Source organism: Pavona decussata, unplaced genomic scaffold (assembly GCF_977016875.1).
Source record: "Pavona decussata unplaced genomic scaffold, jaPavDecu1.1 SCAFFOLD_133, whole genome shotgun sequence".
Classification (NCBI taxonomy): domain Eukaryota; kingdom Metazoa; phylum Cnidaria; class Anthozoa; order Scleractinia; family Agariciidae; genus Pavona; species Pavona decussata.
The window spans coordinates 2023038-2038689 of NW_028145546.1; the positions used below are offsets into that span (position 1 = coordinate 2023038).

General features: G+C 37.6%; 1 protein-coding gene across 2 annotated transcripts; it reads right to left on the reverse strand.

Moving 5' to 3' along the window:
• Positions 1 to 1518: 1518 nt before the first annotated feature.
• Positions 1519 to 14351, reverse strand: LOC146468167 (putative histone-lysine N-methyltransferase PRDM6). Of its 2 annotated transcripts, none has more exons than XM_085124880.1 (5): positions 13742 to 14351; positions 7016 to 7244; positions 4837 to 5114; positions 3536 to 3785; positions 1519 to 3195 (listed from the first exon to the last, which is right to left on the reverse strand). In XM_085124880.1, the coding sequence occupies exons 1-5, from the start codon at positions 13745 to 13747 to the stop codon at positions 2432 to 2434; spliced, it is 1527 nt and encodes a 508-aa protein (XP_084981006.1). In that variant the 5' UTR covers positions 13748 to 14351; the 3' UTR covers positions 1519 to 2431. The 2 variants fall into 2 exon arrangements, with proteins under 2 accessions (XP_084981006.1, XP_084981007.1); XM_085124881.1 differs by lacking the exon at positions 13742 to 14351 and adding an exon at positions 9463 to 9703.
• Positions 14352 to 15652: the final 1301 nt, after the last annotated feature.

Below are 15652 nucleotides of genomic sequence, written 5' to 3' on the forward strand. Positions count from 1 at the left end.
CCACGTACCGGTGCTTAACAGACCAAATAACGTATCTCTGTTTGTATGTTTGTCAACTTTTCACTGTTTGCGTTTCGACGAAAACAGCATATTTAACTTTGGCAGGCTTATTGTTCTAGAATTTCTAAGGGCGTTCATGCGTAGAGAGTGTTATTGAAAAACCAAGGCCGGGCTGATACAGGCAATGAAAGGTAGTTTGGAGCAGAGCTTTTCGATTCATTTCATCAAACATGTTGTGCTAAAGTGCTTCTTCGATAAAAAAAGGAAGGCGTTGGTTAAAGCTTTTTGAAATAGTGCAGTTACCTTCCTGCGGTGACCTAAGGGAATGGTTTCTACTTTATGGAAGTCATTTGCATATTGACCAGCCGGGTTGACTCATTAAACTCAGCAATTAATTATATACAACCGGAATGGGAAACATTGACTTGAATGTACTTAAAAGTACGTCACTAAACTTAACCAAACTATTCAAAGTCTTCAGTGGAAGCTGTTTACACGATCAAATTTATCAACCGACTTCGCTGAAAAAATGGCTTCAGTCGGTGAAAACAACTCGTCTTTGTTCTTTTAATCCGGCAATGGCGCTTTCACTGGCAGTTGTTGTCAAGTTGTAGACAAATTAAGGTATAAATCGCAACGAAATATCTTACAATAAAGGCTGACTATTTCACTAGAATCGTGCTTGTATTTTATTGGCCAAACTTAGGGTTACAGTAAAGCAATTGGCGTCGGTAAACCCTACATAGTTGCAATTTGCACATTCTTGGTCAGCCAATTGTGTTTCGCGACAATGCCTACATACCTGGATGTTTTGTTTTGTGAGTAAATCCTTCTAGAACCAAAACAGATATGCACTGCAGATTTCAAAAAGAATAATACATTGCATGATAATGCGAGTCACGTACACAACTTTAAAATTGCTTCATTTATTATTACAACAAAAAACTTTAGTGAGAACTTTAAAAATTTGTTTCCGAACTTTAAACTTTAACCAATTTTATAGAATTTCATTATCCAACAAAGCAGGACCTTTTAGGCTGTCGGTGCTTAAACGATGCAAACATTGTCCCGGTTAATGAGACCCCGCTGTTCAATTCTTTAGGAATTAAGACTGCGCTACTTTATTAGGACGAAGACAAAACGCGCAACAGGGAGATACTGACTTTGTTGAGAAACCTTCGGGCGAGGGGTGCGGTTGGACGGGGAAAGCAGAGCCTTATTCCCCCAGCGGAGTCTGCAGGATATCTTATGTTATTAAAAACTGGAACATTGGATAACGCAATTCCAGGGATTTGATTGGCTTAGCGGCCATGGGATATCAGCCATTGTATCATGCCCGAGAAATAGCGGCAATGTGTTTGTACTCATGAGTGCCGTTGTCTTTGTGTCCTCAGTGAAAACTGGGCCTGGTAAGTTCACATGGGGAAGGCTTGCATCTTACTACATGCCACTGCCCGGCTAGCTAGGCTTGATAATTGGTGCTTGGTCCGTATATCGAATACAACCATACAGTCAAAGGTTTGTGTTAACACTGAGTGTTTTAAAGTTTTTTAATGAAACACAGTTGGAATTTTTTGTTACACGTAATCGCAAAATGCTGATTCCCAGCTTAATGCACATTACTAAAAGAAAAGTAATGAAAAATTAACCTTTATAAAAGGTATTTTATAGCGATATAAGTCTAAAAAATCGATTATATACACGTCTGTAAATGTAGTTCACACCTTGGCAACTTAGTATACTTAGTACATATGTATCAGTGGTATTTCACTGTCGAGACTTGGTCTAAACGAGTTTGTAAAGTGCATTCAGTGTTAATCGGTTTAAAGTCAAAAAATAAGACTGCTGTTCAATCTATACCCTCCTTTCCTATAACGGAACGTTTCATGGCGATAAATAAAATACATCAGGCAGCGTGACTGCAATACTAATGGTTCGTTTTCGTTAGCTTAGCTATGGCGCAACTTCGTAACCACCGTTACGACTTATGCGAAGATTTTGCGCGGGAAAAACGTCTAGGAGTAGACTAGATATGTTACAAATTGCTATTTTACGCACTCGTATTTCACTATCTAAGGCAAACCGAAGCCAATGGCCGTTACCGACCCTCCACTTCAGCCTAACATTTGCACGCAAACACTTTATATAAAACTAACTTTACACAGAATGAAAATATAAAGTTGTAATGACTGACTGAATGAGTAAAGATGATTAGATACTTTGTCAAACGTTAACTAAACTGGTATCAGTTATCATAAAATAACACACCGTCCTCTTAGTAACACCTGGTATTACCGTTATGTAAGCTTTTCTTTTAAGATATGACTGAGTCTAATGAATGTTTTATCGTATATACATGTATGTTCGTGGAAACGTGTGCACACTTTAGTAAAGATTGTTTTCATGTGAAATTTGAGGCAACAAACAGTTTTCAGGCGTAACAGTCATAAAGCGACCTCTTATGCTTGCTGAGTTGAGATGCTTGGGAAAATGTCTTGTAGCACTTGTTACAGGAGAAGGGCCGCTCTCCAGTGTGCGTGCGCACGTGATTATTCAGAGTCGTCGCTCCAGCAAATGTGCGCGAGCAATATCCGCACTTGAATGGCTTTTTCCCTGAGTGAATGACAGCATGCGTGCGCAGCTCATTAGGATGAGCGAATTCCTGGGCGCAGTGACCACACTGGTAAGGCCTGTTTGTATTTCTTGGGCAGCTGTGCACTTGAAGGAGGCTTCGCTGCGCAAAAGATTTGTTACATTGACCACAGTGCCATATTTTGGGTTCGCCGTTCTCCAAGATGAATTCACCGTCTGCAACTCGAGGCCATTCGCAAGGCAGTTCTGTCTTGTCCTTAAGGCGTGCCTCTTCTAACTTTTGTAGCATTTCTTTAGAACCGTCTTTCTTCTGGGTTATTTGCTGTGTTTTGAGCTTCTTGGAGTTGCGGTCGTTTTCTTCATGTTTCCGTTTGACAGCATCCTTTTGCATCTGTTTGCTTGTGTTTTCCCTTTCTGTTGCGCCGGGTGATTTTCGAGCTCTGGTTTGTGGAGAGAGTGGTGTGTGATAAGGTGACTTTCTCTGGCTTGGTGCTTGCGCATGCAAAGATGCCGGTGTTACAGCGACGGAAATTGGAGCGGAAACTGAGGCGACCTTCTGTCCATCTGTGTACGAAGTTGCTGCAGGTGGATAAGGCCTTGGTCCTAAAGAAATGAAGTAATATGCATTGAATGTTTTGGTTCACCACAAGAATAACAGAAAATGAAATGTCTACAGTTGTGGAGAATGTTTTCAGATATAAGGAATAATAAACACCGGGGGAACTATGTGTAATGTATTCTAAAAAATTGTTGACGTAAAAGAAATGTCCAAAGAAGCGATACGATCATAGGCAGGACACACCATTAACAGCAGTAGAAGAAATCGCTGCTGTTTCAAATGATGCTGAGTCTCACTGCCATTCACTGAATCAAAAGAATGGAACCACAATAATGGTGTCACTATGAGAGCGCAGGAGGAAAGAGAGCATCAAGTTAGACTCACCCGTCGAGTTCAAGTCGTGGATGCTTAAAGGGATCCCAAAGTATTGCGGGTACACATCTTCGTACCACACCAGAAGCTCTGTGCCCACGGGGATGTCCTTGAAAGCTCGGTAATAGATGTTACCACAGTACTGGAACGCAAACAGGTTTTGCTCGTTTATGTGACGTGCGCACTTTATGAATCGCATCCAGCTGGAAGATTCCTCGTCTGTGGCATCGAGATAGTACAACAGTCTTCCTTCTTTGTAGATCTAACATAAAACAGGGTCGACATTAATATTAAATAGATAAGGGGTTAGTTTCTAAAGAAACTGTGGTGCGACCTTTTTGTCGTTTTCATATGACTTAATGTTTGACAGAATTATTTGTGTTTTAGTAAGATTTTAGGGTAGGGGACACTTTGTGATGTCTATCATACAGTTCATGCATCTCATTAGCGTACATTTCTGGACATATCTCGCTGCGTTGGTGGGGGAGTGAAAGCGAATGTTTGGTTTTATCAACAGAGTTAGTAAGGTCATTTCGCCACCATAAGGACGTTCGAGAGATGACGTCTTCGTCGACTGAACGGTTAACTCTCGAAGGATCAGCTGTCAATCTCTCTAGAGTGGCGAAATGACTTTATCAACTTAGTTGATAAAGCCAAATATTCGGTACCATTGATATTAGATTATTCAAAGTTGAATCAATCCTCAATAGCAGTAGATAAAGAGTCTTGTCCTTTTCTCTCTTTAGTTTCGCTTTCGCATCCTTAGAGCACCCAACTCAGTAAGCTTGGGCGAATTTGGCGAAATGTATTCTTGGAGAGAATAGAGAAATAAACAAAAAGGAAAGGAATGTACGACAATTTTCATATGAGCGGATACACTAAAACCTTTTCAAATGTAAACCGCAACTGATCATTTTGCCCAGAAATTAATAGTTAATACTAGTTATTATCATGCACACAATAACTTATCATAGAAGCTAAAGGAAAGTACTGCTCGGTAGCTTTCATTTGAATGGTCACTCTTTATGATTTCATCCACAGACTAAAAAGTTAGAACCACCTTGTACAGCATAATAAACAGCACCACAGGAAAGTACTGCTCAGTGGCTTTCATTTAAATGGTCACACTTTAGGGTTTCATGCACAGAGTCAAATGTTAGAATCACCTTGTACAGCATAATAAACAGCACCACAGGAAAGGAATGCTCAGTAGCTTTTATTTGAAATGTTACACTTAAGCATTTCTGCCATGTTTTAATGCATCAAGGTATACTTCACGAGAAAAGGGAACATAGATATCGTTCCTGTCTCACCTCCCACAAGTAAGAAGAGTCCATGTTTGGGTTGATAGCATCAGGGGCTATCCGTCTTCCCTCGTAAGGTCCGATCCATGTTCCGACAGGGATGTGTTGCCTAGCAGCCACACCATACTTCTTCCCTGGAATGCTGGACTTGCATAGCTGGACAACATCCGGGAATGACTTGATGGCATAGCTGTTCCAATCCACCTGACTGTCAGATTCAGCCGTCGTGTTGTAGGTCGAGTGGATTGGGCAGCAGATCGCATATAGCTTGTTACAGCTTCTGCAAACTAAATAACGACAAAAATTGAAATGAAATGCAAGTCACTGTCGCGTGATGTTTGTATCATATCCTATTTCAATTTGAGGAAGAATTTCCAAAGCTTGACCACCCAGAGAAACACCTTTTTGCGTGGTACTGTGGGTGAAATCCTAAAGTGTGACCGTTAAAGTGAAAGCTACTGAGCAGTAGGTGTTACTTTTTGTGGTGCTGTTTTTTTTTTATATTGTTTGAGTCTTTGTATATGTAATCGCATTAAGCCGAGTCGCTGCCGCCACGAGGGCAATTCGCGAAAATTTTGAAAATACAAGTGAAAATTAATCCTTAATTCTACAAGGACTCATAGCGATTACGTGTTTATAACATAGAGGGGAAAATTTTCTTAAAACTATCGACGGAGGCACTTCGTAAAACAGTCAGTCCCGGCTTTGAGTAAAAACACTCACCCGTAAGCAAAACAAACAAACAATTCGCTTGTTTCTTAGCGTACAAAACAGACAAAACGAGAAAAGTTGACTGTCATATGTATGTAATTAAAAAACTAACAACAATTAAAATCAAACGTTAGGCCTCAATTAATTGATTCACCTGCCCTGTGGACCTTTCTACCGCTTGAAAATTACACGAACACAGATCGATAAAAATAATAAACAATGGGTCCAAAAAAATGAAATTGCAGAGTAATTTCTTCCATTAAATTTGATCTGCTCCATCCCCCCATCAAAAGGGCACTGTTATTAAGTTCGGTTATCGTTCGTTGGAAGAAGCCGTAGCGAGGTGAAAGCACTTGGTCGCGGCCATGAATGATTTCAGTTTTTCTCTACCAAACAAATCCGATCAAGTTTTTAGCTTTTGACACAAATTATCTCTTGCTGTTTCTTGAAAGAAACGAAAGTTCACCTTTAGGAATTTCCTGTAGCAATTGATTTCCAGGTATTTGTGGCACAAACACTCCGGCTTAAAAAGTCAAAATCTAAAGAACCTGAAAGAAGTCTTGTTGTTGCGGCACAAAATAAAGAAACCAACTAAATGTAGAGATGGCGCGCTCAGCCAATCAGGAGCAAGCATCTTCGCCCCTCGACGAATCAGGAGTGAGTAGTTTTGCCCTCGGTGAAAGGAAAATTAAGAAAAAAATGCCCTCTGTTTTGACCAATCAGCTTTCAGTAATTTTGCCTTCTGTGTTACAAGGATTGGAAATGTTAAGGCGCCTTAACACGCCAAACAAAAGTTGACAACTGGAGTTGGCACGTGTGAACTTTGCAACAACGGCTGGCAAACAGGTTGGCAAACTGTTGGTAACACTAATAGAACTTGTCTCTATTCTGGCCAACTTATCCAACTTTTTCACCATTTTTTTCTGTTAGCAAACGCATATTTCACGTGTCAAAAGAAAGACTGTCAAACGGGACTTGTTCACTTTTAACCAATCAAAATGTCGCGCTATCTGAAGCTGCGCCAAGATGCTCGCATGAGGCGCCATGTTGGCATTTTTTGCTTTATTATTAGAGTTTTTCAACTTTTGTTTACCTTGTGAAAGCACCTTTAAAGTGTGACCATTCACATGAAAGCTCTCGAGTGTCACTTTACTGAAGGAAGTATTGTCTGATAGCGGCTTGATCAAAGTCCACTTACATCGTGTGTGACCCCCATTCAGTCACCCTCTGTTTCTTTCAGGATTGTTAAAAGCCGCGGAATGGAGTTTAAATTTCAATGAAAATAAAATACTTCCAAGTGAAAGCAAATCAGAAGCCTTTTGTAAGTGATCAATTTTTTTTCATGTCTGTGAAATAGAATTTGTTGGGTGTTTCAATTTTGAAACGATGGATATATGAAAATGATGAATGCAAACAAACACTAGCAACCAACCAACCATCCTTTAAACAAATAAACAGTATAAAATCTCTAACTTACAAGAAGGGCGCATTTCCCTGTCCGTTCCGTTCTCTGTCATTTTCTTGGGTCTTGAGTCTTCAAGGTTAATCACTTCAACATTTCCACTTTTCTGGTGTAGACAGTTGTACAAATCCTCCGCCGTGAACGTATAATATCTTGATGATTTCATCGCGGCTTCTCTTTGTGGTTGTGCTTTTACAAAGCTGTTCAACTGGGGCCTCAAAGGCGGCTTTGCAATTGTGGAAGCCTGCATTTTAGACAAAGTAGATAAACGATGATGATGATGACTGTGAAGAATCTTCAAAATTGTGTTGTTGGTGTAATTTATAATTGTTTTTCAGCTGTTTTTTAGTAGAAAAATCAGAAAAGTTAACAAATCTGTGCTATTTCACTCAAGAGGAAAAACTAAAGAGATGTTTCAGCTTTGTTACTCGACAATACGAACTCTGAGTGTGGTAAATGTATATTGATAAACTTAAGTGAGCGCGTAGGGCAGCTATATCGGCAGTGCAACATACGTCAGTTTTAAATTACTGATACAATAAAACTGAGATATTTCACATAATCTTTCTGCAACGTAGAACAAGCGATAAAAATAGGAACGCGGCAAATATACAGGCGGTGTTGTATATTGGTTTTTCTTTAGAATGTTTGTGATCAATTATTAGTTCTGACTCAAGTGTTGAAATATCACTAATGGCGATTACGTTTAAAGTCTACTTGTAAACAAAGAAGATTAATTCTGTATATTTTTATACTGTTAATGAGACGTGAAATGAAACAAAAGTCGGAAAACAACAGTAACCAACAAATACGCGGCCATCGCTGATTGGCTGAGAAACGTTACGTAACTTGAAAATATAAAATACGGTAACAATTAAAACTAACGAGTTGTCAATAAAAGTTGCAGGCAAGAAATAAACACAATTTCTCAGTTTGCCTCTTTCAAGTTGTTTGATTACATGGAAGAATAAACCATTTCGGCCTCATGAACGTTTAAGCTCGAAACGTTTAAAGTTTCCTGTGAAACAAGCAGCGCTTCAGGAACGTTTTAAAAGCACTACTCAACAGTTTCGTTGAATTTGTCGTCGAGATTTTTGCCCTAAGTTTCAAAAGTCGTGGAATCCTGTCGCCTTAACTTGTCTTTTTAACTTGTGTTCATTTACAAAATATCACCAAAACATTAACCACGACATAAGCAGGATAATGTCCTTATCATCTAAATGGTGAGTTTTTTTTCGTCCGTCGGTTTCAGACTCTTAATTAAATAAGACGCAAGTTATAAACTAAATACTGAATGATATTAGAGTAGAATAAAACGTAATAGAGTCGTTTTTGTGGACTTAGCATCAGCTGGGCTTATTATAAAATATAAATAATAATAAAAAAGAGGATATTGAGTTCGTGTGGGTTCACGTCCGAATTAAGTATTCAATTTCCCAAACAAGAAGAAGAAGAAGAAGGAGAAAGTACCTGAGAATTTTGAACTGTAAACCAATTCAGTTTTGAAATCGTTCTATACTCTTAACAATACCTTGATAAATACTTTGGCTTAAATATCAAAATCAGTGCTTGACCTTAACCACTAAAAGCTACTAAAGGTTGAGCTCAGACTTAAAACTTGGCTCCTACGTCTGAAAAATCAGTACTTGAGCCCAAATGCTACTATATTTTGCTCAGACTAAAACTGTAAAATACATGCAGACAATCATAAAATAAGGAAATCCAATGAAAATCTTATTGAACAATAGCAAAATCGTTAAAGGTTTGTTTGCAACTAGTAGCACCGCACAACCTTTGACGCAATCCTTGAAATATTCGAGAATAAAATTGATTAATGTGATATTAGATCGAGCGGAATAGCGCGATTGCTATATCATCTATGTTAGTTTTGCTTTTAAATAATTCCTTCTTTTACAAAAATATTTATTCGTTCCCAAGTTTCAGGTGAGATAAAGTAATTTAAAGTGGAGCCTCAAAACAACAGATCAGACGTTGCTTAGTAAGTTTCCATTCTCTTCAAATTTTCCACGCTGTCGTCTTAAATATATCCTCTATTCGAAACGCTGTCACCTTGCGATCTTAGTGCCGATTATGCTTTTTAGCGTTACGGGGCTTTCTTTCAAATAAAGCTATTTAATTTGCATCGAAGTAGCAATTTATTTAATAAAATTTCAGCATTCCTTTACTCACAATCGACCAGATACATTTCATACGCGCGACCATTATTAAGATAATATTAACCAATATATCAGGAAACGCTTTTGAAGAGAACTTGCCTTCACTGGTTTTGCAAAAACGAAAACTTCATTTTCATTCCAACTGTTTGCATTTTTTATCCTTTCGTAAATAAGTTGTGTAATTTTTAAATTCAAGTAATAAAAGTGACAGACTTATATTTCTAACTAAAATAGTAAAAAGTACGTTTTGTACACAATATTACCACAAAGGAAACCCACACTTACCATACTGTAAAAAGCAAATTCTCTTTTTATCGTGCAAGCTGAATGACGTATTCTTTTTGTACCCAAGTTTTTCGGTATCACAAGAATTCCTTCTCGCCGCAAATTAGCGAACACTCCTCTTCAAGTTTATGCAGAATTTGATCCTTGTCAAAATACTAAAAAGCTTAGCCTTAATTATCAAGGGCAATACTTGTTGTCATGTTGTGACATTGTTTAAAGCTACACTTGGGCTAATCTGGTAACTTGCCATGGAAACTTTATAAACACAAGATATGAACCTTTGCTAATCAAACGATGTCTGTTAAGCATAGCAGCTCTGATTAGCGGCAGTTTTGCTCCGATCATGTTACGTTAAAACATTGACGTAAAATTACTAATAATAAATTTTTAATTAACTGCAAATCTATTTATATATTTACAAAATCAGACATTAAGACGTTAAGACATTAACCTTTTAACACGAGGGTAAAATGTTCATGGAGTCATTCTTAAAATTAGAAAATGAAGCAAACTGATAAACTTAGAACAGAGATCTCTCAAAGAGCAACATTTAACACGATTTCAATATTACAAACCTCAGTGTATTCTAGTGCGTAGAGATATTTTGTTGATATTATTTGTTTTCAACAAAAAATAGTAAACTGAAAACTGCCAATATACTTGGTATGAATGCCCCATATACTTCTTTCTCGTTTCATCATTTTTGTTGTTACTTTCAAGCCACTCTTGTATTAGATGAATCGATATAAGTAAAAGGTCATTGCAATACCTCCTCAATATTTTGAGCAAAATATTATAAAGTGGACCAATATTCAGTATTGTGATAAGTGATGTTATATCTTGGAACCGAAACAGTATGAGAAAAATGTAGACTAGTTTTCTGGAAAGAAAAACATCAAAGTCATTTTGTTGCAGATTTGTGTCCACAATGTTTTCTCTATCAATTCGTTAAACTGGTAGAAGTTAATGGTCGCTCGCACCCTATTGCAACACTACGCGCGAGAAGTATCGATGTTGATGAAGAATTTAAGGCTCGGGGAAAAACAACAATTTTTTGTTGTTTGAATATTTAGTTGCTTTGCCCTCATAAAATTTTCCAGCGCCGTTTGTGGCAACAACGGGTCGGCATGCGTCGTGTCGTTTTGTACTTAGAATATACAAATCCCAAATAGGAGTACACAGTCCCAACCATTTGGGAAGCTATATAAACAAAAAGGTTTCTGCTAAACATTCAGTTATCGGTTTGATTTGTTCATATTTCAATGTACAATACGAATAATGTCCGTTTCAAGCGTACGCATCTGGTAAGAATGTGAAAGCTTCTAGAAGACACAGCTTTTTAAAGGCGGCAACGTGAAACAGGATCGCTGTTAGTTATGGAATGAGATTAAAGCAAAACGATAAATATTGACATTTATTTTTCGTTCAATATTTCAAGACAAATAATATAACTCCTCTAGTATTAGCCTATCACGATAAATATAGCTTGTTGGCTTTGTTCGTGGGTTTAAGCATAGTGGCAAACTGATTCCATGTATTAAGTCTTGTCACTTCAAGCCCACAATTTTGAGTCAGGTGATGAGGTTCAATGTTATGAGTCTGCGGATGAAATCCTTGAGTGTGACAACCAAACAAAACCCACTGAGAAGTGCTTTCTTGTGGTACTTTGTGTTACGGTGTACATTGTGGTTCTAACTATTATGTGTAGACGAAATTCTATTGTGGAAACTGTGGAATAAAAGCTAATGAGCAATACTTTGCACTTTCTATTATGATGTACGATGTAGTTCTACATTTTAGGCGTTAATGAAATTCTGTGTGAACTTTCGAATAAAAGCTACAGAGCAATCTTGAATCTTTAATCTTTAATAGAGGTACTCCTAAAACAGTAAAACCTATACTAGGAGGAATACCTTACGACACCTTCCATTATGCTGTAGGATGTGGTTCAGTCAAAATTTTTAAAATTTGGATGTAATCCTATTGTGTGAACTTTCAAATAAAAGTTACTGACCAGTACTTTCCTGTGGTGCAGTTTATTATGCTGTACAATGTGGTTTTAACTTTTGAGTAAGTAGATGAGATCCTAAAGTTTGACTATTCAAGTGACAGCTACTGAGCAGTACTTTCCTGTGGTGCTGTTTATTATGCTTTACAAGGTGGTTTTAACTTTTCAGTCAGTAGATGAAATCCTAAAGTGTGACCATTCAAATGACAGCTACTAAGCAGTACTTCCCTGTAGTGCTGTTTATTATGTTGTACAAGGTGGGTTTAGCTTTTGAGTCAGTAGATGAAATCCTAAAGTGTGACCATTCAAATGAAAGCTACTGAGAAGTACTTCCCTGTAGTGCTGTTTATTATTCTGTACAAGGTGGTTTTACCTTTTGAGTCAGTAGACAGTGAAATCCTAGTGTGACCATTCAAATGACAGCTACCAAGCGTTACTTTCCTATGGTGTTGATTTTGATGCTGTACAAAGTGGTTCTAGCTGTTGAGCATGGAGATGAAATGCTAGCTGTCGAGCAGTATTTACAAGTGATGTTTTTTTCTTTTTTTAATTATGCTATTCAAGGAAGTTTTAACTTTTGAGTCTGTGCCAAGATGAAGCCTGAATTAGCTATGACCATTCAAATGAAAGCTGCTGTGCAGTGTTTGCTGCGTTCTGTTTTTTCTTAACAGCATTGTGCGAAATGACACTTTACACCCTTTTGTTTAGTTTGTAATTTCGACCGCTACTTTTGGTACAAAAATTGTAAAAATAGAAATTAATCTTTATGTGTGGAACACGCAGTATAACAGGAAACGAGTTTACTATATTGTTCTAAAATAGATTTCAACGGCATAACGCAGTAATATAAGTGCTTGTAACATTGCACCGCGGAACGAATGGAAGCTACCTGCAATAGTTGCTGTACTTCTAATATCACTGCCCATTAGACGGTATATTGAATGATTAACTCGATGGAAGTACTTTGTGATGGGTATCTATAAATGTGTTTACACATTGGTATTTACATTGGTTTCTAAGCAACCAAAAAAAGAACAGAACCAAAAAAAACAGCACTTCTTTCCTTTTTCTTGCTTAAACTGTGGCCTTTGATATCCCTTTTATGTACTTTATTGGTTTAGGCAATAAGGAGCTCGCATTTACCGTTCTTAGCAATAAACAACTATCACAATTTCTTGCAATGTTAAAAGATTATATTACGTCATACATTGCGAATTTGAAATCTATTATCTGGGCCCAATATTATTAGAGATACGCATTTTAAGTTTGGCAATAACAAAAGAACAAGATCCATACAAAATCCTCTACAAATAAATTAATTTGTGATATGCAGGTAACGAAATTTTTCAAATCGAGTAATTTCTTGCATGGCCTAACCTTTTTTTTTCTCAAATAGCGAGGGAAAAGGGGTTCCTTTGTTTAAGCCGCTTGTGATACCTTCAAATCTCCAGCTTTTTTTGTGATATTGTCTACGTATTTTGTTAAGCAGGCTATAAATTGTTAAAAAAAAGGAATAAAAAAATATAATTGAATCATAAACAAGAAGAACTGTGAACAGATAACAACCAACTTTAGGCGAGCTTAGTTGACGATTGGTGAGCGAAGGAGCATTTGTTGTGATATGCTTGACCCGATTGCTGAAAATTCTTGATGTCTCTAAAAAAAGGGATTATGGGCCTTATAAAGTTCAGACGAGGTTTTCAAGTGAATTAACGGTCTATTTGTGCTAATTTTGGTGTGCTTGTAATTAATTTCACACTTGAATAATCCCACATGTTTAATGAATAGGCTCATAAGCGTCCATGCGTGAATTCCTAAGTCAAGCATATAAACACGTTTACCACGTCTGACCAACATCAGCTCCTGATATCAAATAATTTCACTTTGTTGGCGCTTGTGTAGTTAACTCAAAGTCTAAAATACTTGTCTGCGTTGTACTGCAAGTGTCTTAATGCAAGGTTTTTCTCCGTACCGGTGTGAGTAATCAAACTGAACAAAACAGGAAAAAATACTTAACGCATCAGGTATTCCGCCTTTAGATCCCACACACACACAAAAAAAGCTACAGCTATGAGCGGAATATTTATCAAGGAACTTTCAGCAAAATGGAGGGCTTTTGGTACGTTTTGCGCAGTTCTGGCAAGAAACAGGAAACCTGGTTAAGGCTTCACAAACAAGTTTGTCTGCTTACTGAGCACATTAAAGTCAAAGTTTTGTCATGGACGGAAACCTGCGTACATTATGATGCTAGTTTCGGCGCGAAAAACTTACCATCATCTCTTTTGTTCTTCTGTGTGCTGCGAAACTGAGTTATGCTCAGTTTTTTCTCAGATCTCTTGGAAAGTCTTCGAATTACACTTGGTGACTTTAAGGGATGGATATATCTGACTTCGTAGTTCGATTTGTAACAGCTGGTAGCAAAAGTAACACGGTCTTGTCTCTCCTAAACGTTCAGCGCTCCTTGCCCTTCAACTGGCGTGCGTAGTGCGGATAAAGGCTATTATGATGTCAAAACTGTAGATCGGCTCTCTTGTTTTGGGCATTGCCACTTGTTATTATAATGGCCTATCACGGTTCATGGAACAAAGCTCTTTAGAAATTCATGCAGACAATGAGAGCGAAAAAAACATCTCTTTGAGATTAATTACCGAACTTTTAGATATATTTGATCTTTTCCAAAAACTCGTTGGAAGGAAGGAAATGTTGCAATCGCTGAAACTAAAACTAGTTGTAGTGGCAATATCTTCACCTGAAAGGAAACTTTGTCGTTGTTGGACGAAAATAGCTCTTGACTTGTTCGCTCAAGGACTAACTGTAAAACATTAAGGCTTTTGTCCTAACACGTTTCCAGTCTCAAAAGTTTAGCATCAACTGATGAAGGTCTTTGTTAGGAAAAGACAATTTAATATCGCGTGGCTTTGTCGGTGTAGTGTGCTATCTTTCATGGTTCATTTAACCCCAGCTGCTACTAACTTTTTCCTGTTTTACTGAATTGATAGCCACCGAAAGATTCTTTCGTAACAAAGGAGGTAAAACGGTTGATGATGCTGTATTTGCAAACTTGAATGTGCTTTGTATCTTCTTAGCATTTCTACACCATAGTCACCATAGTCATCATAGTAACAACTTCTAAACAATTTTAACTTTCGATACAACCCTCAAATTTACCGTTTACTTTATACAAAAACGTGCAGCCACGTTGCACAATACCATTCGCTATAGCAAATTCTTGGTTTAATTACCGTGCTTTTAGTAAATATATCATGCCTCTTCTTCCTGACATTAACCACTTTATATTTCGCCGAGCTTTTTTGTAATGAACATGAATGTTTTTTTACTGTAAGGGAATGGTTTTTAAGGGTTCAATATCGATGGCAACGTGAGTTAATTTTCTTTGGCAAATTTACAACTGCTGAAACAAGAGCCAAGTTCACAAGTGGTTAAAAGAATCGCAAAAAACCGCTTGCAAGAATATCGTTCAAGACAGTACTGCTTAGCTTTTATTTAGGATTCCATTCGCAGAGCAAAAGTTACGTCGGAATGGTTCTGTCAAAGATTTTATCCGTGTTCATCAAGAGTTTGATTTGGCTGATTTGACTCAGACTCACTGAAAATTAAAATTAATTAACATGTATACGAGACTTAAGCGAAACGCTTTAGCGTCATTTTAATTAATCCTTTTACGTTTTCTAAATGTCAAAACTAAAGTTACTCAAGCAAGAATCGATCACGCATTGCTAATTCGTCTTCTTCCAATGCTGAAGCGGACAGGTTATCTCATGTCCGTCAGCCACAAAATCCGGGATCTCAAGATCACGAACAGTTAATGTACAGCTTTCTTCTCGTCAGTGAAACTTCTGGCTCCGATGTGTTTGGTGGTTAAAGTAACCTTATTTATTTCAGATATACCCTAGCTATTAAAATATGCGAGCAAAAGCGAAAAAGTCCATGCAGTGAATAAGTTATGCCCCGGCATTATGGAAGAATTTATGCCGCCCACGTTGTGTTGTTTTCAGCTAACCGTAAAAAAGGACCATATTTTTCTTCTGTCATGGAGCTCCAATTATTCAATAAAGGATTTACTGATCAAAAAAGAAACCTGCACTATTACATGAGACATCAAGGAAGACAAAATAACGCGGCATTTGCCGTCAATAACAGTCGACGGATGTGATAAAAAGT